We start from the raw sequence: 26,545 nt of genomic DNA, 5'->3' as shown, positions 1-26,545 counted from the left end.
GAAAATGAAGCTCAAATAAGGTTTTTTTGCCCTTTTCCAGTCCAAGGGTTTAGATCAATCATTAAAGGAGAGAGGGACTTTTTAAAGTGCTAACCTGAGTAGGTCAGAACCCAAGAAATATTTTGTGATAATCTGGAACATCAAGATGGCTGCACTTTATGTCAGGGCTAGACTCAAGGTGGGTACAGCCTGTTTTTCTTGGCCTCCACATTATAAACATCCTGAGATGATCCTTTTACTTGAGAAGTAGTTGGAAAACATTATGGAAATCTATTGTTCTTGAGGTTAAAAATTCAGAAAAACATCCAATTAAATATATATATAATATTTGACATTCTGTAAGGTCTAAATGACCTTAATTAAGGTCATCCAATTAAATATATATATGTGTATATATACACATATATATATGTATATATGTAATATTTGACATTCTGTAAGGTCTAGATGAAAGAAAATAATCAGAAACACTTAATGTCCTGGGTGAGAATTTTCTTAACAAAACTCCCTTGTCAGGGATTGCCTTATTATTATTATTATTATTATTATTATTCAGAGTATAAGCTTGCTGCATCATAGTAAAAAATTTTAATAAAGATCTTTACAACCTATATTCACCCAGAAACTTGGTATCAAAACAGATAATTAAATAGATGGCTAAATCACCACGGGGGTATCAGATGCTATCTCTGGAGAGTCAGTGGTCTGAGTGAGGCACAGAGACAGATGCAGTCCTCTCCCTGATGAGGGGTATCTCCCATGTGTTCCCATGCATTCCTGACACAAACCAGTGAAAAGGATTTACTGACATCTTTCTTCCTTTTTGAGGTTCTCTCTGAAGAAAAAGAATACAAGTTAATTAAGCCTAAAGTTTTCAAATGATGCTGTGGTATATCTGGTAATTATACAAGACATCATTATATTCCCCTAAAAATAAAGTTCCGTTAGATACCTTTCCACACAGTGTCTCCTGCTCAAGTCTTTCTACTCAGAGATCTGGAATAAAAAAACAGTGTAACTGTAGGAAAGGCATTTTCATTATTCTCATAATGCTTGATTATCTCCTTTTATAACAGTGGCTTTTTAGGACTTTATGTCTGGGGACATAATGGTGTTTAAATGATGCATCATGGAAAATACAAAACTAATAATAATATATATATGCAGCTGTTTCTCCCCATTTGTGGAGTTTTAAACTTATTATTAAAGCATAATACACATATTAAAAATGCATACATCATACATTTTTACACCTCGAACACAGATTAAACAGCTATGACAATAACAAAAATAAAACATTATCAGGACACCAGAAGAATCCTTCATGCTTCTATCTCACACACACACACACACACACACAAACACACACACAGATATGCATGTACATGGATAACTCCTACACTGCTTTCTAACAGCATAAATTGTTTTCACCTATTTTTTGTTACTTCATATAAAGAAATACTGTAGATGTTATTTTTTGTCTGGCTTCTTTCAGTTATTATGTTGTTATAGGTAGCTCTAGAATTCTCATTCTTATGTCTGTGTACAATGTCATTTTGTGAATATACCACTAATTAGTTATTCATTGTGTTAACATCAAATGTTAGAATTGATTTGAATTTGTAGGTTTTGTGATTGGTGGTATTATAAACATTCCATTCCATCTGACATTTGGATGAACATATAACTTTTACATTTTGGGGTTTTTAAAAAATAATAAAACTTGGATTTTTGTCATGTATTTATGAAAGAGAATCGTTTATAATTTATTTTTAAATGTCCTAATATATATAAACATTTCCTGAAAATGGTAATTAAAGACAGATCATTCCATATCCTTCACAACCACAGGAATATTTAATCTAGATTGGCTTAATCTTGAATGTATTTCTGTTGGGTATATTCATTGTTGAATGAAATAAAGAACATTTTTGTGTGTTTATTGGCCATTTAGGTATTTTTTTGAAACATGATTGTTAGCATCTTTTGTCATCTTTGCATTGTATTTTATGTCAACTATTAATAGATTTTCAAGAGTTTCCTTTATATTTTGCACATGAATCCCTTTCAGCTCTCTGTCTGATTCTGTAGGTCTGATAAAGGCATCCTCTCCCAATATGAAAGTTTCCTTTCCACAGTATTAATTTTGATAAGCAGAATTTCCATATCAAACTCAATCATTTTAAATCTTAGACACCTGTTGTTTTGTGTGTTCTGTTTAAAATGTTGTACATATTTCTATACCACAAAGATGTCCCACTATGATCTCCTTTCAAATGTTTGTTGTTTTTCACTTATAGATTGTTAATCCAAGTAGAATTGATTTTGTATAGGTCCTGGGTATGTGTCCAAATTCTTCTTCTTTTTTTTTTCCTCAAAATAGTATATTAATTACCTAATAGCATTTATTGTAAAGATCATTCTTTCTTTTTTCAGGAAATATTGATGACAATATATATGTGGATCTCTTTCTGAAGTCACCATTCTATTCCATTGATCAATTAGTCTGATTTCTGGAAAATGGTTTCCTTCTTTTTTTTTTTTTCTTTTATTGGAGTGCAGTTGACACACAATGTTACATTAGTTTCAGATGCACAACATAATGAATCAACATATTTATAGTTTATGTTATGCTCAATGCAAGTGTAGCTGCCACCTGCCACCATTCAATGCTATTAAAATACAATCAGCTATATTTCCTACTCTGTGGCTTTTGTTCCTTTAACTCACTCGTTCCAAAACTGGAAGTCTGTATCTTCCACTCCTCCTCACCCATTTTTTCTCATTTCTGTACTCCCCTCCCCTCTGGCAACCATTAGTTTGTTCTCAGTATTCATGGGTTCATTTCTGCTTTTTGTTTAATTGTTTCATTTTCTATATTCCATATATGTGAATTCATGTAGTATTTGTATTTCTTTGTTTCACTTTCCATAATACGATCTATGTCATCCATATTGTCACAAATGGCAAGAACTCATTCTTTTATATAGTTGAATAATACTTCACACATATATATGTAGATATATATATATTCTACATTTTAAAAAATATTTTTATTTATTTGACAGAGAGAGAGAGAGACCACAAGTAGGCAGAGAGGCAGACAGAGAGACAGTAGGAAGAAGGCTCCCTGCTGAACAGAGAGCCTGATGTGGGGTTTGATCCCAGGACCTTGAGATCATGACCTGACCCAAAGGCAGAGGCTTAACCCACAGAATCACCCAGGCGCCCCTATATTCCGCATTTTTATCCATTCTTCTATCAGTGGCTACTTAGGCTGCTTCTCTATCTAGGCTACTGTAAATAATCTTTCAAGGAACATAAAGGTGCATATATCTTTTTTGAATTCATATTTTCATGTTCTGTGGGAAAATACCCAGTAGTGAAATTACTGGATAATATGGTATTTCTATCTTTAATTTTTAAAGGAAACTCCATACTGTTTCAACAGTGGTTATGCCACTTGCAGCAATGTTTTCTTAAGTACTATAGCTTTGTAATAGCTGGTGGTGTAACTTTTGCAAATTTATACTTTCTCCAAGACTGTTTTTAACTTTTTGGGATTTCGCCTTTCCTACTAGATTTTACAACCAATTTCCATCATCCTGAAAGACAGAAAAACAAAGAAGGAATAAAGAAAGGAAGAATTATTTACAAAAAAAAATTAAGACATTTTAAAAAATAATTTTAAAAACAATCTAGGTTTATTAAAGGATTGCTATCTGTTTTTCCAGTATAATAGATAGCTTAATATTAAATTTTTGCCTGGCTTTTGCTAGCATATAGGAAAAACAAACAAACAAACAAACAACACTGATCTTTCATATGCTGAACTTACCTACACCAATCTTACAAAAGCCACTTACTCTTTCTAATGGTTCAGCATGAAGAGTTGTTTTGAATTTTTTAATGTACACAATTAGGCCTTCTGAAAATCACCACTTCTATTTCTGCCTTCCCAAGTATATACAGGTATACAAATTATCACTTACAAGAATCTGAGCTGCCAATCCACAAGTAGATAAAATTAAAGTATTATTAAGGCAGAAATTCTTGATTAATCATTGATGTGTATATTCCCTCCATAAAAAAGCAGTAAGCACCATCTTCCCTATGCCATATGTCAGTGGGATGGGCATATTTATTTAATATTAAATACAAAATGTCTTTTAAAAAATATTATCTAAGCAGAGATGTATTTTAAACAAAATAAAACTTGTCTTTGATTGTCACCCAAGTACTTGGCAATGTGAGAGTTAGTCTCTTACTGAAGCATTTACTCTTACTCTTTCCTCTTACTCTTTACCTCTTACTGAAACCAAAGTTGAAAGCAGAAGGATGATCACTGCTGAAACACCTATAAGTTGAAAACAGGAAAAAATATTCCTAGTTTTCTATGACTCTTACACATTACTGATTCCTAAGCCCTGTGACATAGAGACAGTAGTCTATAACTTAATTTATTATTTACATAGACTTTAGTGAATTCTATATAAGTAGTTTGTGCCACTTTTTCCATATCCTATGAAGGGCACATTTTACCTCTTTGTTCCTCAAGCTGTAGATCATGGGATTCAGCATAGGTATAATCAAAGTGTAAAATACAGAGGCAATTTTATCTGTATCAAAGGAATGATTGGATTGGGGCTGCAGATACATGAAGAATAGAGTGGTGTATAATACAAGAACCACTGTAAGGTGAGATCCACAGGTGGAGAAGGTCTTGTGCCTGCCCTCTGCAGAGTTCATCCTAACAATGGCCATTAGGATGAGGATGTAGGACACAAGCACTATCAGAAGAGATGAAGCCAAATTAAACGCTGAAAAGATCAGTATTATCAACTCAATATCATGTGAGCTTGAGCAAAGCAAAGTTAACAAGGGAAGACTATCACAGTAAAAATGTCTAATAACATTATGGCCACAGAAGGATGATGTGAAAATCTTTTCGGTGACTATCACAGAAAGAAAAGCACTGTAGACATAAGGGATGATTACCAGCACCCAGCACACCCTTTGTGACATAGCAATTGTGTAGAGCAGAGGATTACAGATGGCCACATAGCGGTCATAGGCCATTGCGGACAGAATGAAAAGCTCACTGATGATGAACAAGATGAAGAAAGACAGCTGTATAGCACACCAATTGTAGGGGATTGTATTTTGGTTAGTTACAAAATTTACCAGCATTTTGGGTCCCACAGCTGTTGAATAACCAAGATCAATGAAAGCCAGGTGTCTGAGGAAGAAGTACATGGGTGTTTGGAGTCTGGAATCCATGTTGGTAAGGATGATCATGCCCAGGTTGCCCACCATGGAGACTGTGTAGATGACGAGGAAGAGCCCAAAGAAGGGAGCCTGCAACTCCGGACGGTCCGTGATTCCCATTAGGATGAATTCTGTTAGCGCTGTTAGATTTTGTTTGTTCATCCAGGCTGTTAAGGAAAATTGCTGTGTGAAAAACGATCACAAGAGTCATTGGGTTTCAGGAGACAATGGCTGTTGACATTTTAGGAGCCAAAGCCATTGTGGTTAAGATAAATACAATTTTTTAGATGGGTTAATTTAAAATAAGGCCACCTCCATCACTGGACATGGAACTAATAGTATTCCCATTCCACTACCCATGTTTAATGCATGCTTGTTCCACTATGCTTTTATGAGTTTAAATATTATTTAATGATTTTTTATGATGATACAAAATTTAGCTACTATGCAGACATTTCCAACATGCCCACTCTAATGTACATAAACAAATGTTATTTTTTCTATGAGAATGTATCTGAGTATTTAGCACTTTGTTATGGAATTTTTCAGTTTTTGATCTGTGATATGTTGTACACCAATAAGGCCTGCATTGACAAGTTATTCAATATGGAAAAGAAGAATTATCTAACATTCTTACCTTTGCTTTGACCTTAGCACTAATATCTCTGAAATGAAAGGTTTAATTGTGTGGTTGTATTTTCTAGCACATCTTAAGACAAGTAAAAATTATTAGAATGTATTTACTCATATACCACCTAAAATCATCCAGTAAACTCTATAAATACACTTAAGCAAGAAAGAGAACTATCACTCTAAATTAGGGGATCCTATTTCAAATGTTTTAGGTGCTGGCAAATAATACTGCATGAAGTACATGAATGAAAGAGTAATAGGGAGTGAAGAGAAGGAGATATGGCGTGATTCATTGTAAGTACTTAATTTTATTCATTTAAATGACATGGAGCAAGGCAAATGATTATGTGGTCTAAATAAAGCCCACTGGATACAGCACAGAGACAAATGGAGTACATTTACTATATTTTACTTTTATTATTATTCTTTTTTTTTTAAGATTTTTATTTATTTATTTATTTATTTATTTATTTATTTATTTATTTATTTACTTGAGAGAGAGAGAGTGAGAAGGTGAGAGAGGAGAAGGTCAGAGAGAGAAGCAGACTCCCCATGGAGCTGGGAGTCCGATGCGGGACTCGATCCCGGACTCCAGGATCATGACCTGAGCCGAAGGCAATCATCCAACCAACTGAGCCACCCAGGCGTCCCAACTTTTATTATTATTCTTAACACTTTGTGTCATCTTCAATCAAGTCTACATAAATGTTCTGTGTCAATACATTTTATTTCAGGTTTGCACCTTATAGATCTCTACTTTTCTAACTCCTTTCTCCTTCAGATTGTTTTTAAACACAGGTGCTTCCAAACTTTCATAGAAAATAAAAATCAGGGATGCCTGTGGCTCCGTTGGTTAAACAGCTGCTGTTACTCAGGTCATGATCCTAGGGTCCTGGGATCAAGTCCCACATCAGGCTCCTTGCTCAGCAGGAAGCTTGCTTCTCCCTCTGCCTGCTGCTTCCCTTGCTTGTGCTCTCTCTCTGACAAATAAATAAATAAAATCTTTAAAAAAAGCACCCATATTATTTTACTAACTACTCCAGATTGAAAAAATGTGAACCCCACTGCAACTCATCCTTAGAAGATAAAATCATGATTTAAAATAGAAAGATACAATAATAAAAGAGACACAGAACATATTCAGGCTTATAAGTTCATTATATATAGATATAGATATAGATATAGATCTGCTTTTTCTCATATATATACCATAAACAATATTAATATGTCATTGATATTAAATTTAATAGAATATAAGAACTACAGGACAGTTGTTTAAGCTGTGTTGATCACTTATTTGTCTGGGTGGTTTAATTTTGGAAAATTATAATTAGAATTCATATTACCACAATGAGTTAGAAACACAGTTGAGCATTTGAATAGATGAAGAATTAATACTAATTAGAATGGACAAAAGCAATAAAAATTAAGACTAAAAGGGAAATGCCATAGTGATAGAATATCTAATAAAAACTACACTGTACCTACTCTTAAAAAGTAAAAGTTAACAATTTTGAGGGAAATATTATAGAAATCCTAAACAAACTGGCAGAAATACTATGCTCCCAAATACTACATTTAGTGTTATAAAAATGTCAATTTGCTAAAATTAGTCATATTTGTACAATGCTTTTATGATCAAAATCTCACTAAGAGAATGTGTAGAAGGTGACAGTGATTAAAAATGTATCTTAAAAAAAATGAAAATTATAGGGTGCCTGTGCAGCGTTCTTCTGACACTATGGAGTTCTTCTGAAACTCAATGGAGTAAATATTTATGTGGCCCTCTTCGCACCAGTCCTACCCAAGCACTGCCTGGAAAGAAACGAGGAAAGTGAGCATCAAACCTGACTCCTATCCGATGGAAGCAGAAACTCCAGCGCTGTACTAGGACCTGGGGAATGGGCATGGAGGCCAAGGATGTCCTCTTATGCAAATGAGAACACTCAACCTCAACTCAATATTCTATAACATTTTGTAAATAGCCTCAACTGAGATAAAAAGGTTGGTCATATTGAGAATGTTGTACATGTATTAAAAGGAGGGAGAAAGAGAGGGAGAGGAAGAGGAGGATTCTAAGTTGAGCTTGCAAAAATGCTTACTCCCACTTCACGATGTTTATTGTCTAAAATCTCAATATAAATGTAGAAATAATAACAAATCGAAATGAGGTCCCTTACCACCTTCAAAGAATATACTCATAGTGGTAAACATGTATCATTACTCCAGAAAACCTAGTTATGAAGAAAGATGATTTTACATGCATGATGTACTGTACTGATTCTGGCTTTGCTGATCATACTCATATGGGTCACTTAAATGGAAGACAGGGATCCAAAATCATCATTGCAGCTGATGTAGTAATCAATATAATCAATGCCATCTATTCACCTTAAGTGAAGACGGTCTTCTTGTTCCTCTGTGTGATTATTAGACCTGAATGCTGTCAGAGAATTTATGAACATCTTCTCCCTTTGAGACACTCCCCTGAGAGCGTGAATGCAATTCTTGGTTATTCCCAAGCATCCGAGAGCAAGAAATGATACCACTGGTCTTTGTTAATTATTCAGAGTAACTGATTTCCCAATTGTGGAAATACACACACACACACACACACACACACACACACACATATATATAATACTATGTATCAGAGAAATGATCTACTTATATCCAGATATTTGGGTGAATACAATGAAAATAACTGTAAAAAAAGTTGAAAAAAAATATATATATATACACACACACATATCTGTATACATATATATACATATCTGTATGTATATATATATCTTTAAAAAGTTGAATGTATATGTACAGATATGTACATATCTGTACATACAGATGTATGTACAGATATGTATATATATATCTTTAAAAAGTTGAATGTATATGTACACATGTATATATATACATATACACATATGTATATATGTGTATATAATTTTTTAAGTTATTTTAAGTAAATTATTAAGTTATTTTAAGTTATATATGTATATATACATATATATATTCAACTTTTTTTAAGTTATTTTCATTGTATTCACTCAAATATTTGGATCTAAGTAGATCATTTCTCTGATACATAGTATAATCATCTGTGAATTACATAAAATTTCAGTGTTTTCCACAATGACCTCTTCCATATTTTAAATCTAAGAATAAAAGACAAAAAACCTATTACACATGACCTACAGTGTTTTAAAAATTCAGGAATATTTTCACTAACTGTCATAAAATATCCTCAAGAAACCAGTTATTTTCAAATACATATTTTCATTAACTGCAAAAAAAAGTTAAGAAGGAATAAAAATTATGGATATGTGTATATTGTTAGTTTGTTTTCTTTTCTTTTACTTAAGGGAGTAAACTGAGTAAATGAACCCTAACACAACATCCCATGTGCCTGCTCATCATAATTCCACACATGTAGCTCCTCCACAAAAGTTGATAAAGGTTCTTAAAAAGAATTACAGCTTTTTAAAGTGAGCATTATGTATGCTTTGAAGTGCACACACAGGGTGTTATATAACTAATTCTACTCTAAGATTCTCCCTCAACTACATGTTTTTGAATTTTATTTTTTACTTATACATCAATGTTTTGCTGGTCTCTGTTTAATAAAATTGCCATAATCTGTCTCTGACCCCATGTACTATAGGTTTGCTGCCATAGTAACAGGCATTTAATTAGTTCCCAGCTTGTGACTTCTACATGCATCACTACAGTTAATGACTTGTGCATGCGGTCCCCACTGACCCATGTATGAATATGTCATAATATCTCCTGGGGCCCTGCTTTGGGATAAAATGAGCACATTCTTTTATTTACACAAGGATGGATCTATTCCAAGATCTCTTTTTTCCACATACATTCCACCATTAGTACATACCATTTAATACTGTGGACATCACACTTATGAATATATATTGCTTGAAGGAATGGTAAAATTTGCAGCAAATAACTAGATATACTTTATAGAGCTAATATTGTTTTCTTTGATTTAATACACTTTTTTTTTTTTAAAGGAACCCAAATATTCATCTCAATTTGAAATGGAAAAATGCACTACGTATAACCCAAGTCAACAAAGAAGTTCAGGAATAATAATAGGGATAGATACACATTAGTTTTTTTTTTTTAAGATTTTATTTATTTATTTGATAGACAAGAGATCACAAAGAAGCAGGCAGAGAGAGAGGAGGAAGCAGGCTCCCCGCTGAGCAGAGATCCCAATGTGGGGCTTGATCCCAGGACCCTGGAATCATGACCTGAGCCAAAGGCAGAGGCTTTAACCCACTGAGCCACCCAGGCTCCCCAGATACACACTAATTTTAACATAACATGACTATTTGAATGTCTGTGGCGGTGATAATGCAGATGAAGTAGTTGTTGGAGTGACCAAACATTGACACACACCTGGACATATACCTTCTAGCAGAGTGGGTGGGAGGAGACTTCCAGATTCTGTTTTTCCTCCTGGACATGTGCTTAGCTAATTTCTCATCCTCCTGGTGGGTGTGGAGAAGTTGCTGAGCTGTAGCCTCCTGGAGGGACAGCCCCTCCTTGTGGGCAGCCAATCTCCAGCCCTAGTTGTGTGCTAGTCCTGAGTGTCTCCCACAGTGCCTTTCTCTTTCAAAGTTTGTAATTCCATATGGTTTGATGAAATTCAGATAGAGTCAATTATCATATGGTTTCACTTATTTGTGGAGCATAACAAAAAGCATGGAGGACATGGGGAGTTAGTGAGGAGAAGTGGGTTGGGGTAAATTGGAAGGGAAGGTGAATCATGAGAGACTATGGACTCTGAAAAACAATCTGAGGGGTTTGAAGGGGCGGGGGGGGTGGGAGGTTGGGGTACCAGGTTGTGGGTATTATAGAGGGCACAGATTGCATGGAGCACTGGGTGTGGTGCAAAAATAATGAATACTGTTTTTCTGAAAATAAATAAATTAATTTAAAAAATTCTGAAAAATTGTGAGAGAAGAAGCAAACAAAAAGAAAAGCGATTACAGTATAAAGGAAGATGTCATAAATCATAGAAGATGTTAGCTTGCATCCTATTGACTATCCATTGGTCTCAAGGCAATATTTTGAGTAAACATACCTTAATATGGAAGTTTTTTACTTAAGTATTTAATAAGGGTTTTAAATTTATATATAATCTGAGTACATGTTTTAAATTAATCACTTTGTGATTGGGTAAACATTAATTTCTATCATTCAATAATCTATTAGTTCTTTGAAATATGAATTTGAGTGTTTGTTTTTTTTTAAATCATTCCCTTTTCTGACACCTATAGCTCAAATTATGTTTGTGACTTGGCGTTAAGAAGTAGATATTTTGATATTTACATTTTAGTTAACCCAAGTCATGTACATTTTGTGAGGTGAGGTAAGAGTTTGTATCAAAGATTGATGACAAATTTTTGGTAACAAAATTTTTCCAACCTAGTTGACGGTTGTTGTTTGTACAAGTACTTTTATGTACTGAAAGAGTCAAAACCAATTCTGGACAGGTGTGTAGAACAGGGAGTGACAACTGGTGGCATTATTTATTGCATGGTCTTAGGCTTTATAAGTAATAGTTCTGCTTAATAAAAGGAAAACATTTCTGTAGCTTTTAACTGAGACAGAAAAGTAAGGAGGGACAGAGAGAATGAGTAAGAGAAATGCACCAGTATTAGGTTAAGATCCAATATATATGAGGGATAAAAGAAGTACAGTGGAGAATTATTTTGTGGTAGAGCAGTTAGTTTCTCTAAGCAGAAGGAGACCTGACCTAGCATAGAAACCTCTATTTTGTCTCCTGCCACCTGTATCTGCAATGATTTTTACTTCTTTTTTGAATGGTTTCTTTGAAATTTTTTTTTTTTCCTTTCCATGGAGGTAGCTTGTAGAAATAGCCATTTGGAAAGCAGAGATGATAGATGTGCCATATGGCATGTAGACATCTGATGAAGTCTTATGGACTTGCAGGGAGATGGTATTTGCAACTGAAACCATACTTAGGTAGACTTTAAGGCGCGGGGCATGGGAAGCAATCCCTACACCAATGGATGAAAGATTACTCCAGACTTTGCTGTGAAAGTGAGGAAAAAGCAAGGGGCTTAACGTTCAGAGATGAAGACCCTTTGCTCTTTGCTGTCACCTTTATTTGTGCTTCGGGATATTCGGAAGTTTTTATTACTCTCTTGAGCAAAGTGATGTGTGACAAGAAGTGTTACAGAAAATAGAAGAGTTTGATTACTGGAAAGTTACAATGTGCTGATCAGCATGTTCTGGGACTTCTGCTAAACATAACTTTAGGGAACAATGCACACACCTCTTAGTCCACAGGACAGCTGTTTGCGCTAATAAAGCTTCGGGGAAGCTTTCACCTGGCAAAGTGTTCTCCCAGGCCTCAGCATTCCAAAGGCCAATGCCATTCTCTGGAACCTTCCATTGCCCCAAGTAGCCTCCTTGTTACATTTTAGCAAGCCAGTTATTATGGATGATTTCATGCTCTACATTAATCCCAACATTAAGGGATAAGAAAATCTCCATTGGAAGCCTAAGTGTGTATAAGTGATATGTGAGCCCATATATATTGTATGCATATCATTTGGAAACCTTAATCAAATACTTTCTACTTATCCTTCAAAAGGACTATGTGTATAGATTGTTTAGGACAAATCTTGTAGCTAATGTAGAGAGAGTAACTAGTGTAAGCTTTTGTGACACTACTCCACCGAGTACTAGTCAATGAGACATGAAAACTTTGGATTGCCCAGTTTCATAAAATATGCCAATATGGATATAGATATTTGAGGCAGAAATGGGTTCTCTACCCTAGCAAAGATTCCCAGAACTGTGAACATGGTGCCTTCCACATGAAGAGATTTGCTGGTTAAGGACCTCCAGATGGGAGGCTATCCTGTACTCTTCTGGGTGGGACCAATATAATCCCAAGAAGGAGAGAGAGACAACCGAGACCAAGTCAGAAGGATATGTGAAAATGCAAACAGAGGTCAGAGTAGCAGGGTCACTGCTTAGAAGGGATTGCCAAGCAAAGGATGAGAGTTGCCTCTAGAAGCTGGAAGAGGAAAAGAAATGGATTCTTCCATGGCAGTCCAGAAAAGAACATAGTGGGCTGACATCTTGATTGTAGCCCAGTGAGACTCATTTTGAGCTTCACAACTCCAGAACTATGGGATAAGTTCTGTTATATCAAGCCACTGAGTCATTGGTGATTTGTTATAGTGGCCCTGGGAAACTAAAACACGTGACAACATCATTATTTTTAGAAAACACATACATGTATTTGTGCCAATACCATGCTGTCTTGATGATCACAGTAATATAGCCTGAAGTCAGGCATTGTGATGCCCCCAGCTTTGGTTTTCTTTTTCAGCATTCCCTTGGCGATTCGGGGTCTTTTCTGGTTCCATACAAATTTTAGGATTGTTTGTTCCAGCTCTGTGAACAATGTTGAAAGTGTTTGATAAGGATTCATTTGAAAGTGTAGCTTGCTCTGGCAGCATTGACATTTTCACAGTGTTCTAATCCATGAGCATGGAATGTTTTTCCATCTCTTTGTGTCTTCCTCAATTTCTTTCATAAGTGTTCTGTAGTTGTTAGAGTACAGATCCTTTACCTTTTTGATTATGTTTATTCCTAGGTATCTTATGGTTTTTGGTTCTATTGTAAATGGAATTGATTCCTTAATTTTGCTTTTTCAGTTACATTGTTAGGGCATAAAAATGCAACTGATTTCGCCATGTTACTGAATTGCTAAATAACCCGTGGCAGGCTTCCAAATTGAAGTAAATTTAAAACTACAAGAGTCTTCATTTAAGGGTTTGTATTTACTCCTGAAAAGCTCATCTCTATTAAATGCAGAGGTAATAAATAGCTAAAAATTCCATGGATTTCAATAAGAAAATCTTAATGCTTTCTATTGCAACCTCAAATAATTTTTGCTAATACAAAGATGTATTAGTTGACCAAAGAAAGTATATTTAGCAATCTCTTCAAAGCATCCTTTACATCTTTATTCCTTAGGCTGTAGATGAGGGGATTCAGCATTGGTATCACCAGGGTATAGAAGACAGAGGTCATTTTATCAGTACGTAAGGAGAGGTTGGACCTTGGTTGCAAATACATGAAGAAAAGGGTCCCATAGAACACAGTGACAGCCATCATGTGAGAGGCACAGGTGGAAAAGGCTTTTCGTCGGCCCTCTGAAGAACGGATCCTCAAAATGGCAAGGACAATGTTGAATTAGGATGTTAGAACAATACTTATAGAGAAAAATAAGTTGGTCCCTGCAGAGGTAAACACTATTGTTTCTGGGATGTAGGTATCAGAACAGGACAATGCCAACAAAGGGACAGTATCACAATAAAAATGGTTGATGACATTGGAAGAACAGTATGACATGGAGAATACACAGGAGGAGACAGTCAGTGCTGTGGTCAGACTGTAGAGGTAAGTGAGGGACACCAGCAGTATGCACATCTGTGGAGAGACCACCACCATGTAGAGCAGGGGCTTGCAAATAGCCACATAGCGGTCATAAGCCATTATAGCCAGCATGAAAGTCTCACCAATAATGAAAACTAAGAACCCACCCAGCTGGACTGCACATCCATAGTAGGATATGGTTTTCTTTGTAACCAAGAAGTTTACCAGCATTTTGGGGGCAATGACAGTAGAATCGCCAAGATTGATGATAGCCAAGTGCCTGAGGAAGAAGTACATGGGCGTTTGGAGCTGAGAGTCAACACTGGTGAGGGTGATGATGCCCAGGTTCCCTGCCATGGTCAGCCCATAGATCAGCAGGAAAACAAAGAAGAGTGGAATCTGGAGGTCTGGGCGATCTGAGACTCCCATGAGAATGAACTCAGTCACCTGGGTGAGATTTTCTGAGGCCATTTATTTTGTTGTTCTCATCCTCTATGGGAAAATGAAAGTGAAGTAATAGATGGTAGGTAAATTTTTCTGGCAGATGCAAGATTGTAAACCATTTTATTTAAGTGGGATTATTTCTGTTCATAATTAAAGGTATCAGTTTTATTTGTATTTCTACCAGTCCTTTAAAAATATTCAGAAATATAAACTTTGTAGATACCAATTTCATGTTGTTAGAACTGCTGTACCAAGCTATTAATTTTTCACTTCTGTGTTGGATATAATTCATATTCATTGAATATATATTAATATACTTTAGTGTATGTATTAATATTTATATGTATATTTTAAACATAGTAATTACAATATTGCATGAATATATATTTACGTATATGCAAACATGCTTCGGTATATGTATTGAATGATAAAAGATAGCTATGGAGAAGTTGTTGAGCCAGAGTGACTTCCAGTGACTTTCAGTTATTTTTTTTCCTTAGACGCCACTAGCTTTCTCTTTGGCCTATAACCTGTCATCAACCTTGGAAATTTTATATTTCTGTCCAAAATTCTTTGTGTATGCTAGGTTTTCCTTCACTTTCTATCACTTTCTATCTAATGATCGATGCTGCTTCAGCTGTCCACCAACCGACTACACCTCAGTAGTCTTGTTTCTTAGTGTCAATAAGAAACTTTTTTTTTTTTTTTAACTTACATTTCCTTTCTTCTGCCAAATGAACTCTCCTTCCTACCACTCCAACCTCTACTTGCTCAGATGCTGCTTTATCCTGGCTTTCTGGCAGCTCGCTCTTTTGTTTCTTTCTTTCGCTCTCTCTCTTTCTTTCTCCCTCCCTTCTTTTCTTTTCCTACCTTCCTTCCCTCCTTTCTTTTTTTCCTTTCTTTTCTTTTTCTTCTTACTCTCTCTTTTTTCCCAGTTTGTACTTATTTCTTTTCAAATGTTTAAAACCTATTTTCACGTTTCACAAAATATTACTTGTAGGTTTGATTTCCTCACGTTTGATCACGTTGTGTTCTTTGTGCAGAGAACTCTAAGGTGAAGAGTGTAGTGTACTCTGGGCCCAGGACTATGCTAGCCATTTCAGAATAATTATCTCATTATTCAGCAAAAGTGTCCTAGAAGGTGGATGTAGTTATCTTTATGTCTGATTGAACAGTTGAGGCTCAATGAGTCTAAGTCATGTGAAGAATCTATATAGGATATTGGTGAATGGTATGGCTTTATGGTTTTGCTTTAATTTATGTGTTTTGTTTGCTTGTTTGTTTGGCCACTTGGTTGGTTGGGTGTTAGGCCACCAGTTACTAGCTGTGTGATTTTTATTAAGTATATCCTTGTGTTGTATGAATGTATTGAGATACTAGGCAAGCAAGTATTATTAGTACAGAGTTTGTTAACAATGAATGCAGAATAATTGGCACTATCTGTTCTTGTTATTAGCATGTTTTACATGATTTTTCTAGTGTTTCCTGTTTGTGTCCCAGTGACCCATTCCTCATTCTACCCCATTGGGGAGCTTCATAGTTGAAATGGGAATAGTAAGTGAATCAAATTTTGTGTATCTAGGCAACGGGGACATGTGATTTCTAGCTACATATGTAACAAATAAATCAGGCTGTGTTCCCCTGAAAACTAATTCTTTCTTAAATCTGTGGTGTGTGTTTAATCAAAGATATTTTAATACCTACATTAGGTATGTCTAGTCAGGTTATACAACTGTGTTGCAGTAGATATCTCATATCTCTTTTCACTTACCACCACATCTGAAAAGAAATGCATAGGTAAACTTCTGGTGGAAAACACAGTGGCAACACTCACTTTAAACAAAACATTTCCTGTTTAAACAAAACATTTTAATTTGACTGAAACTGAAACAGTGAGTGTTTCAGTTCATTTCACTGAACATGAAAGCAGTTCTGCTTTCATGTTTACTGTTTTACTCTGAGATATAATACACTCAGTAACTTTATCCTTAATTTAGCAAAGTAAAAACAAAACAAGACAGAACAAAACAACAATAGCCAAAATCTTGGACTGTGGATGTGAATTCATGCAGTTAGCTTCAAAGAGATATATTTGTATATATAATTACCTGTTATTAATTGCTTCTTCTAAATAAATAGTACTAATGGCAAAGCTAGGATTGCTTTTTTGTCTTTTGATAAGTCTTTTGAATTAAAGTATTTTTCTCTTGTTTCTTCAGAAAGTTTTTGGATTTGTTTCTGATGAAGTTATGTCAGATTTTTACATATATTTTTTTCAAGTTTGTTTTTGAAAAGAAATATAAGTCTACCAAAATGCTAACATGTCAGGAAAAGAACTTTAAAAAAAATGTACCTAATATTCATCATTTATATTACTATTTGGCCAAGAAACCATACTGAAAATGTTTTAAATAGCTACTGAAATGATTTCAAGAAATATTCTATTGGTCTCTAACTATACAATTTGTCTTAAACTTATTTACACCTGAGTTGTGTAAATGTGACCAGCTGCACCTCGACAGAAGCAGTCAGTGTCCACCGGCATCTGAAAGCCTGCCAGCTGGCATCAGAGAACCTTCCCATCATAGGGTTTGTCACCCTGGACAATGTGAACATCAGGGAGGGGAGAGACTTCTTTTTCTTGAGGTTAAACAATTTAAAGGGTCTGTCTTGGAGAAGAAATCAGATATTTCAAATCACTTAAGATTCCCATTCAGTAGAGAGTGCTTTCAAAAACATCAGTATGCCAGCTCTAAAGCAGAAACATTCCTCTTTATCCTAAAGTAAAATAGAACCTTCGTTGTTCTGTGGAAATGCTCACACTGTCTAATTTATCAGCAGGGATGCTGGGGACCACGCTTTGAGTCATTTCTTTGTCCCTTTCACTTAGCATTCAGAGAACAGAGATTTAAGTCTTCAGAAGAGAACGGAAAAGATATTTCAGTCCTGAGTCTGATTTGAATCCATAAAGCTCCCAAGGTACATGGTCTTCACATCCAAGATGAGTACTAAGTAAATGGTTGGGGTGAACCTACCTGTCCAGAGATCTGCTGAGACCCACTGTGAAGGTTCTGCAGGAAGCACGCTGAAGAAATTTACCTGTGACTGTAGTTTCTGAGGAGCAGCACACTAAAATAAGCTCACTCATAGGTTCAGTCCCTACACATGAAAACAGGAATTCCCAGATAAAGTTCTGGTTCCTCAGGGAAAGAAAGACCAATTATGCAAGTCTCCACACAGGAATTGCACCCAGAGAGTGAAAATGTGGGACCAGCTTAGGCATTTGTTTAGATGATACTATTGAGTAACAATCTCGTGCAATGATTCCACCCTTTGGGTGTTTGTTTCTTTTGAATTGTCCCCTGTGGTGGTTGGGAAGTGTGGCTGCTGGCCCTGGGGTGGAGAAAATCCAACAGTTGGAAAGCCCAGGATTGTGGCGCCAGTGTTCCATTTTACTGTGCATGTTGGGAATAGAACTGAAGGCAAAGGCTCCATTCTAGTCAAGAATAAGACCTGGTGTAGTTGCCATAATAGTCATTCAAAATGTTTATGGTAATAAGAAGACTAAATTTCAGTCATTCTGGAGACTTTTAGAAGGTATCCATCAAATGCCTGGTCCTAATTCTGATTTTTAATTAAAATTATTTGATGGAAAATGCATTTTTTTTGTATAATCTGTGATATTTCCCCACACATGTATAAGTACTGTAATTAAATATTGATAACATTTTACTTTATTTCTTGTGTGGGATTTTCTAGTCTGTTATCTTTTTTTTTTTTTTAAGATTTTATTTATTTGTCAGAGAGAGCAAGCGAGAGCGAGCACAGGCAGACAGAGTGGAAGGCAGAGTCAGATGGAGAAGCAGGCTCCCTGCAGAGCAAGGAGCCCGATATGGGACTCGATCCCAGGACACTGGGATCATGACCTGAGCCGAAGGCAGCTGCTTAACCAACTGAGCCACCCAGGCGTCCCTAGTCTGTTATCTTTTTAAGTGAAAAAGGTATGTCTAAATAGCTTGTCTTTGTATTAATAACTTCCAAATTACTACCCAAGAAAGAGTAGGTGTTAAAATATATTTGCTGACTTACTGACTGATGCAATGGATGATGAGTAAGTGAATGACTGAATATAATATCCACCTTAAAATTCTAAAATAAAATATGAGGTTTTGATTTCAGTTCCAGCATCTATCTTTAATATGATATTAATTCATAAAAAAACAGTGATAACCTCCATAATGTTCTCTAGAATATTCACTACTTTAGGGCAGGACACTTCATCTCAGTGTTTCTAGTATCTAGCACAGGTATAGGCCATTCTAGATTCTACCTTTTTTTTTTTTTAATATTTTATTTATTTATTTATTTGACATAGAGAGAGGATCACACACAGGCCAGAAAGGCAGGCAGAGAGAGAGGGAGAAGCAGGCTCCTGGCTGAGCATAGACCTTCATGTGGGGCTCAATCCCAGTACCTGAGATCATGACCTGAACTGAAGGCAGACACTTAACCCACTGAGCCACCCAGGGACCCCTAGGTTCTACCATTTTTGAAGTAACGGTCAAATTGTGGGCCATCAAGAGGAAATAACAAAGGTATTTACACATCTTAAGTTACTATGAGGATGAATTGAAGTCCTTGAGGTCCTTTCCAAAGTCCAGGTATCCACAGGAAGGTTCTGTTGTTGCCTCCTCTGAAATGTCATTTGTAGATTATCTGTCATGTTACCAAAGTTAGTCTGTACCCTGGTCAGTCAATAGGACTTTATTCCCTCATCAGCTCTGCCAACTTCCCTGTGTATTTAGCATTTTTTAGGAAACAAGTATGGCCTTTACACTTTCCATTTTTATTGATGCTTTATATTACAATTTGTTCTCTCATTTGAACTTTATTATTTATTGCACAAGAAGTATTGTCCAATTTTTAAATTGTGAATATGATCTCAAATAAACTTAATTTGATTAAACATAAAATTCTAAGATAGGACAGGATCATCATGCATCACAGAATTTTACCTTTCAAACTACTTGTAAGAGACACACATATGTCTACATACCTATATATACACACACATATATATGCGCAGGTAATGACATTACAGATTTTTTATTTTTATACCTCACATGGATGGCATCATGTAGTATTTGTCCCTCTGTGACTAGCTTATTTCATTTAGTATAAGGTCATCCATACTGTCTTCTTTAAAAAATAAAATGTATTTACTGTTATATTTTTGGATACATATATATACTAACACTAGTTATGTGGTTTTAAAATTGTGCATGTATATGTAATTTAATTTATATATATTCTCGATAATAATTTTTTCTATTATATGCAATAAAATAATTGCCTTTTCAATTTTCTTATGACATCCTTCCAGGAATGGCTAGCATCCCTGTACCGATGGATGAAAGATTACTCCAGATTTTGCTGTGAAAGAGAGGAGAAGGCAAGAGGGTCAATGCTCAGAGACAAAGACCCTTTGCTCTTCTTTGCTCCCACCTTTACTAGTGCTTCAGGATCATCATAAGTCTTTATTACTCTGTTTTTCAACCTAGCGATGTGTGACAGGGGTCTTTCTGGAACTAGGAGGGCCTGATTATGGGAAATATACAATATGCAAATCAGTGTGTTCTAGGAGTTCTGCTTAACATAGCCTAGGATACTGTGCATACATCTTTTAGATCACAGGACAGTTGTTTGGGTTAAGAAAGCATTGGGGAGGGGGGAGGAGTCAAGATGGCGGAGAAGTAGCAAGCTGAGACTGCTTCAGCTAGCCGGAGATCAGCTAGATAGCTTATCTAAAGATTGCAAACACCTGAAAATCCATTGGCAGATCGAAGAGAAGAAGAACAGCAATTCCGGAAACAGAAAAACAACCACTTTCTGAAAGTTTATCTAATATATATATTTTTTCTTTTTTACATTTTCCTCAGGTGTCTTCTTTTTTTAAAAAAATTTTTTTTCTTTACTTTTTTTTTTTTTCTTCTCTTTTTTTTTTTTTTCTTTCTTTCTTTTTGAACCTCTTTTTATCCCCTTTCTCCCCACTCACGATTTTGGATCTCTTCTAATTTGGTTAAAGCATATTTTCCTGGGGTTGTTGCCACCATTTTAGTATTTTACTTGCCCCTTCATTTACTCTTATCTGGCCAAAATGACAAGATGTAAAAATTCAACACAAAAAAAAGAATAAGAGGCAGTACCAAAGGCTAGGGACCTAATCAATACAGACATCGGTAATATGTCAGATCTAGAGTTTAGAATGACAATTCTCAAGGTTCTAGCCGGGCTCAAAAAAGGCATGGAAGATATTAGAGAAACCCTCTCGAGAGATATAAAAGCCCTTTCTGGAGAAATAAAAGAACTAAAATCTAACCAAGTTGAAATCAAAAAAGCTATTAATGAGGTGCAATCAAAAATGGAGGCTCTCACTGCTAGGATAAATGAGGCAGAAGAAAGAATTAGTGATATAGAAGACCAAATGACAGAGAATAAAGAAGCTGAGCAAAAGAGGGACAAACAGCTACTGGACCACGAGGGGAGAATTCGAGAGATAAGTGACACCATAAGACGAAACAACATTAGAATAATTGGGATTCCAGAAGAAGAAGAAAGAGAGAGAGGAGCAGAAGGTATACTGGAGAGAATTATTGGGGAGAATTTCCCCAATATGGCAAAGGGAACGAGCATCAAAATTCAGGAGGTTCAGAGAACGCCCCTCAAAATCAATAAGAATAGGCCCACACCCCGTCACCTAATAGTAAAATTTACAAGTCTCAGTGACAAAGAGAAAATCCTGAAAGCAGCCCGGGAAAAGAAGTCTGTAACATACAATGGTAAAAATATTAGATTGGCAGCTGACTTATCCACAGAGACCTGGCAGGCCAGAAAGAGCTGGCATGATATTTTTAGAGCACTAAATGAGAAAAACATGCAGCCCAGAATACTATATCCAGCTAGGCTATCATTGAAAATAGAAGGAGAGATTAAAAGCTTCCAGGACAAACAACAACTGAAAGAATTTGCAAATACCAAACCAGCTCTACAGGAAATATTGAAAGGGGTCCTCTAAGCAAAGAGAGAGCCTACAAGTGGTAGATCAGAAAGGAACAGAGACCATATACAATAACAGTCACCTTACAGGCAATACAATGGCACTAAATTCATATCTCTCAATAGTTACCCTGAATGTGAATGGGCTAAATGCCCCTGTCAAAAGACACAGGGTATCAGAATGGATAAAAAAACAAAACCCATCTATATGTTGCCTCCAAGAAACTCATTTTAAGCCCGAAGAAACCTCCAGATTTAAAGTGAGGGGGTGGAAAAGAATTTATCATGCTAATGGACATCAGAAGAAGGCAGGAGTGGCAATCCTTATACAGATCAATTAGATTTTAAGCCAAAGACTATAATAAGAGATGAGGAAGGACACTATATCATACTCCAAGGGTCTGTCCAACAAGAAGATTTAACAATTTTAAATATCTATGCCCCCAACGTGGGAGCAGCCAACTATATAAACCAATTAATAACAAAATCAAAGAAACACATCAACAACAATACAATAATAGTAGGGGACTTTAACACTCCCCTCACTAAAATGGACAGGTCATCCAAGCAAAAGATCAGCAAGGAAATAAAGGCCTTAAACGACACACTGGACCAGATGGACATCACAGATATATTCAGAACATTTCATCCCAAAGCAACAGAATACACATTCTTCTCTAGTGCACATGGAACATTCTCCAGAATAGATCACATCCTCGGTCCTAAATCAGGACTCAACCGGTATCAAAAGATTGGGATCATTCCCTGCATATTTTCAGACCACAATGCTCTAAAGCTAGAACTCAACCACAAAAGGAAGTTCGGAAAGAACCCAAATACATGGAGACTAAACAGTATCCTTCTAAAGAATGAATGGGTCAACCGGGAAATTAAAGAAGAATTGAAAAAAATCATGGAAACAAATGATAATGAAAATCTGTGGGACACAACAAAGACAGTCCTGAGAGGAAAATATATAGCGGTACAAGCCTTTCTCAAGAAACAAGAAAGGTCTCAGGTACACAACCTAACCCTACACCTAAAGGAGCTGGAGAAAGAACAAGACAGAAACCCTAAGCCCAGCAGGAGAAGAGAAATCATAAAGATCAGAGCAGAAATCAATGAAATAGAAACCAAAAAAACAATAGAACAAATCAACGAAACTAGGAGCTGGTTCTTTGAAAGAATTAATAAAATTGATAAACCCCTGGCCCGACTTATCAAAAAGAAAAGAGAAAGGACCCAAATAAATAAAATCATGAATGAAAGAGGAGAGACCACAACTAACACCAAAGAAATACAAACTATTATAAGAACATACTATGAGCAACTCTACGGCAATAAATTTGACAATCTGGAAGAAATGGATGCATTCCTAGAAACATATAAACTACCACAACTGAACCAGGAAGAAATAGAAAGCCTGAACAGACCCATAACCAGTAAGGAGATTGAAACAGTCATTAAAAATCTCCAAACAAACAAAAGCCCAGGGCCAGATGGCTTCCCGGGGGAATTCTACCAAGCATTTAAAGAAGAACTAATTCCTATTCTCCTGAAACTGTTCCAAAAAATAGAAATGGAAGGAAAACTTCCAAACTCATTTTATGAGGCCAGCATCACCTTGATCCCAAAACCAGACAAGGATCCCACCAAAAAAGAGAGCTATAGACCGATATCCTTGATGAACACAGATGCGAAAATACTCAACAAAATACTAGCCAATAGGATTCAACAGTACATTAAAAAGATTATTCATCACGACCAATTGGGATTTATTCCAGGGCTGCAAGGTTGGTTCAACATCCGCAAATCAGTCAATGTGATACAACACATCAATAAAAGAAAGAACAAGAACCATATTGATACTTTCAATAGATGCTGAAAAAGCATTTGATAAAGTACAGCATCCCTTCCTGATCAAAACTCTTCAAAGTGTAGGGATAGAGGGCACATACCTCAATATCATCAAAGCCATCTATGAAAAACGAACCGCAAATATCATTCTCAATGGAGAAAAACTGAAAGCTTTTCCACTAAGGTCAGGAACACGGCAGGGATGTCCACTATCAACATAGTACTAGAGGTCCTAGCCTCAGCAATCAGACAACAAATGGAAATTAAAGGCATCCAAATCGGCAAAGAAGAAGTCAAATTATCACTCTTCGCAGATGATATGATACTATATGTGGAAAACCCAAAAGACTCCACTCCAAAACTGCTAGAACTTATACAGGAATTCAGTAAAGTGTCAGGATATAAAATCAATGCACAGAAATCAGTTGCATTTCTCTACACCAACAGCAAGACAGAAGAAAGAGATATTAAGGAGTCAATCCCATTTACAATTGCATCCAAAACCATAAGATATCTAGGAATAAACCTAACCAAAGAGACAGAGAATCAATACTCAGAAAACTATAAAGTACTCATGAAAGAAATTGAGGAAGACACAAAGAAATGGAGAAATGTTCCATGCTCCTGGATTGGAAGAATAAATATTGTGAAAATGTCTATGCTACCTAAAGCAATCTACACATTTAATGCAATTCCTATTAAAGTACCATCCATCTTTTTCAAAGAAATGGAACAAATAATGCTAAAATTTATATGGAACCAGAAAAGACCTTGAATAGCCAAAGGGATATTGAAAAAGAAAGCCAACGTTGGTGGCATCACAATTCCGGACTTCAAGCTCTATTACAAAGCTGTCATCATCAAGACAGCATGGTACTGGCACAAAAACAGACACATAGATCAATGGAACAGAATAGGGAACCCAGAAATAGACCCTCAAATCTATGGTCAACTCATCTTCGACAAAGCAGGAAAGAATGTCCAATGGAAAAAAGACAGCCTCTTCAATAAATGGTGCTGGGAAAATTGGACAGCCACATGCAGAAAAATGAAATTGGACCATTTCCTTACACCACACACAAAAATAGACTCAAAATGGATGAAGGACCTCAATGTGCGAAAGGAATCCATCAAAATCCTTGAGGAGAACACAGGCAGCAACCTCTTCGACCTCTGCCGCAGCAACATCTTCCTAGGAACAACGCAAAAGGCAAGGGAAGCAAGGGAAAAAATGAACTATTGGGATTTCATCAAGATCAAAAGCTTTTGCACAGCAAAAGAAACAGTTAACAAAACCAAAAGACAACTGACAGAATGGGAGAAGATATTTGCAAACGACATATCAGATAAAGGACTAGTGTCCAGAATCTATAAAGAACTTAGCAAACTCAACACCCAAAGAACAAATAATCCAAATAAGAAATGGGCAGAGGACATTAACAGACATTTCTGCAAAGAAGACATCCAGATGGCCAACAGACACATGAAAAAGTGCTCCATATCACTCGGCATCAGGGAAATACAAATCAAAACCACAATGAGATATCACCTCACACCAGTCAGAATGGCTAAAATCACAAGTCAGGAAATGACAGATGCTGGCGAGGATGTGGAGAAAGGGGAACCCTCCTACACTGTTGGTGGGAATGCAAGCTGGTGCAGCCACTCTGGAAAACAGCATGGAGGTTCCTCAAAATGTTGAAAATAGAACTGCCCTATGACCCAGCAATTGCACTATTGGGTATTTACCCTAAAGATACAAATGTAGTGATCCAAAGGGGCACATGCACCCGAATGTTTATAGCAGCAATGTCCACAATAGCCAAACTATGGAAAGAACCTAGATGTCCATCAACAGATGAATGGATCAAGAAGATGTGGTATATATACACAATGGAATACTATGCAGCCATCAAAAGAAATGAAATCTTGCCATTTGCGACAACATGGATGGAACTAGAGCGTATCATGCTTAGCGAAATAAGTCAAGCAGAGAAAGACAACTATCATATGATCTCCCTGATATGAGGAAGTGGTGATGCAACATGGAGGCTTAAGTGGGTAGGAGAAGAATAAATGAAACAAGATGGGATTGGGAGGGAGACAAACCATAAGTGACTCTTAATCTCACAAAACAAACTGAGGGTTGCTGGGGGGAGGGGGTTTGGGAGAAGGGGGTGGGATTATGGACATTGGGGAGGGTATGTGCTTTGGTGAGTGCTGTGAAGTGTGTAAACCTGGTGATTCACAGACCTGTACCCCTGGGGATAAAAATATATGTTTATAAAAAATAAAAAATTAAAAAAAAAAAAAAAGCATTGGGGAATGTAACCCCCTGTGCCATTCCTACAGGAGTGGTCATGCAGGATTCAACATTCCAAAAGCTTGTGCCCTTCTCCAAAACTTTCCATTACCCCCAGTAATTCCCATGTAACATTTTATTTTTTAATTTTTTTAAAATGTTTTATTTCTTTTCAGCATAACAGTATTCATTGTTTTTGCAGTACACCCAGTTCTCCATGCCTGTCCTGCCCTTCCCACTGCCAAATACAGCTTTCTACACTGAATTAAGTGACAATGAGTATATTCTCCAATTAAAGATCTATAAAATATGTATTTAAATGCATATACTTAAACATCAAAGTAATTTTCAAGGGGGAATAAAGGGAGTTTTAGAAAAATCTTTTTTTTTTTTTTTTTAAGATTTAACTTATTTGAGTGAGAGAGCACCAGTGGAGGGAGGAAGGGACACGGGGAGAGAGTCAAGCATACTCCCCATGAACTTGGAGCCTGATATTGGCTCAATCCCAGGACACTGAGATTATGACCTGAGTTGAAGTCA

General features: G+C 36.2%; 1 protein-coding gene, 1 long non-coding RNA gene and 1 pseudogene across 3 annotated transcripts in view; 1 reads left to right on the top strand and 2 right to left on the bottom strand.

Annotated features, from left to right (window-relative positions):
- LOC309873044 overlaps positions 1-20,393 on the top strand; it is a 44,036-nt gene extending 23,643 nt beyond the window's left edge. The window contains exons 2-3 of the long non-coding RNA XR_014316169.1: positions 6,114-6,195; positions 20,174-20,393. This is a non-coding gene — a long non-coding RNA (uncharacterized lncRNA). The remainder of the gene's footprint in view (positions 1-6,113; positions 6,196-20,173) is intronic.
- LOC309841297 (olfactory receptor 8K3-like) lies at positions 4,489-5,430 on the bottom strand (the record flags this gene model as incomplete). Its single annotated transcript, XM_082684187.1, has 1 exon — positions 4,489-5,430. One exon carries the CDS (start codon positions 5,428-5,430, stop codon positions 4,489-4,491), a length of 942 nt encoding a protein of 313 aa, XP_082540313.1.
- Positions 13,879-14,817, bottom strand: LOC309841296 (olfactory receptor 8J2-like; annotated as a pseudogene). The gene has a single exon. The product of its transcript is annotated as an olfactory receptor 8J2-like (transcript).
- Positions 20,394-26,545: the final 6,152 nt, after the last annotated feature.

Source organism: Mustela nivalis (genome assembly GCF_964662115.1).
Source record: "Mustela nivalis genome assembly, chromosome: 9".
In the NCBI taxonomy this organism is placed as follows: Eukaryota; Metazoa; Chordata; class Mammalia; order Carnivora; family Mustelidae; genus Mustela; species Mustela nivalis.
Note: the sequence above shows the minus strand (reverse complement) of the source record. Positions and strands in the feature narration are given on the sequence as shown.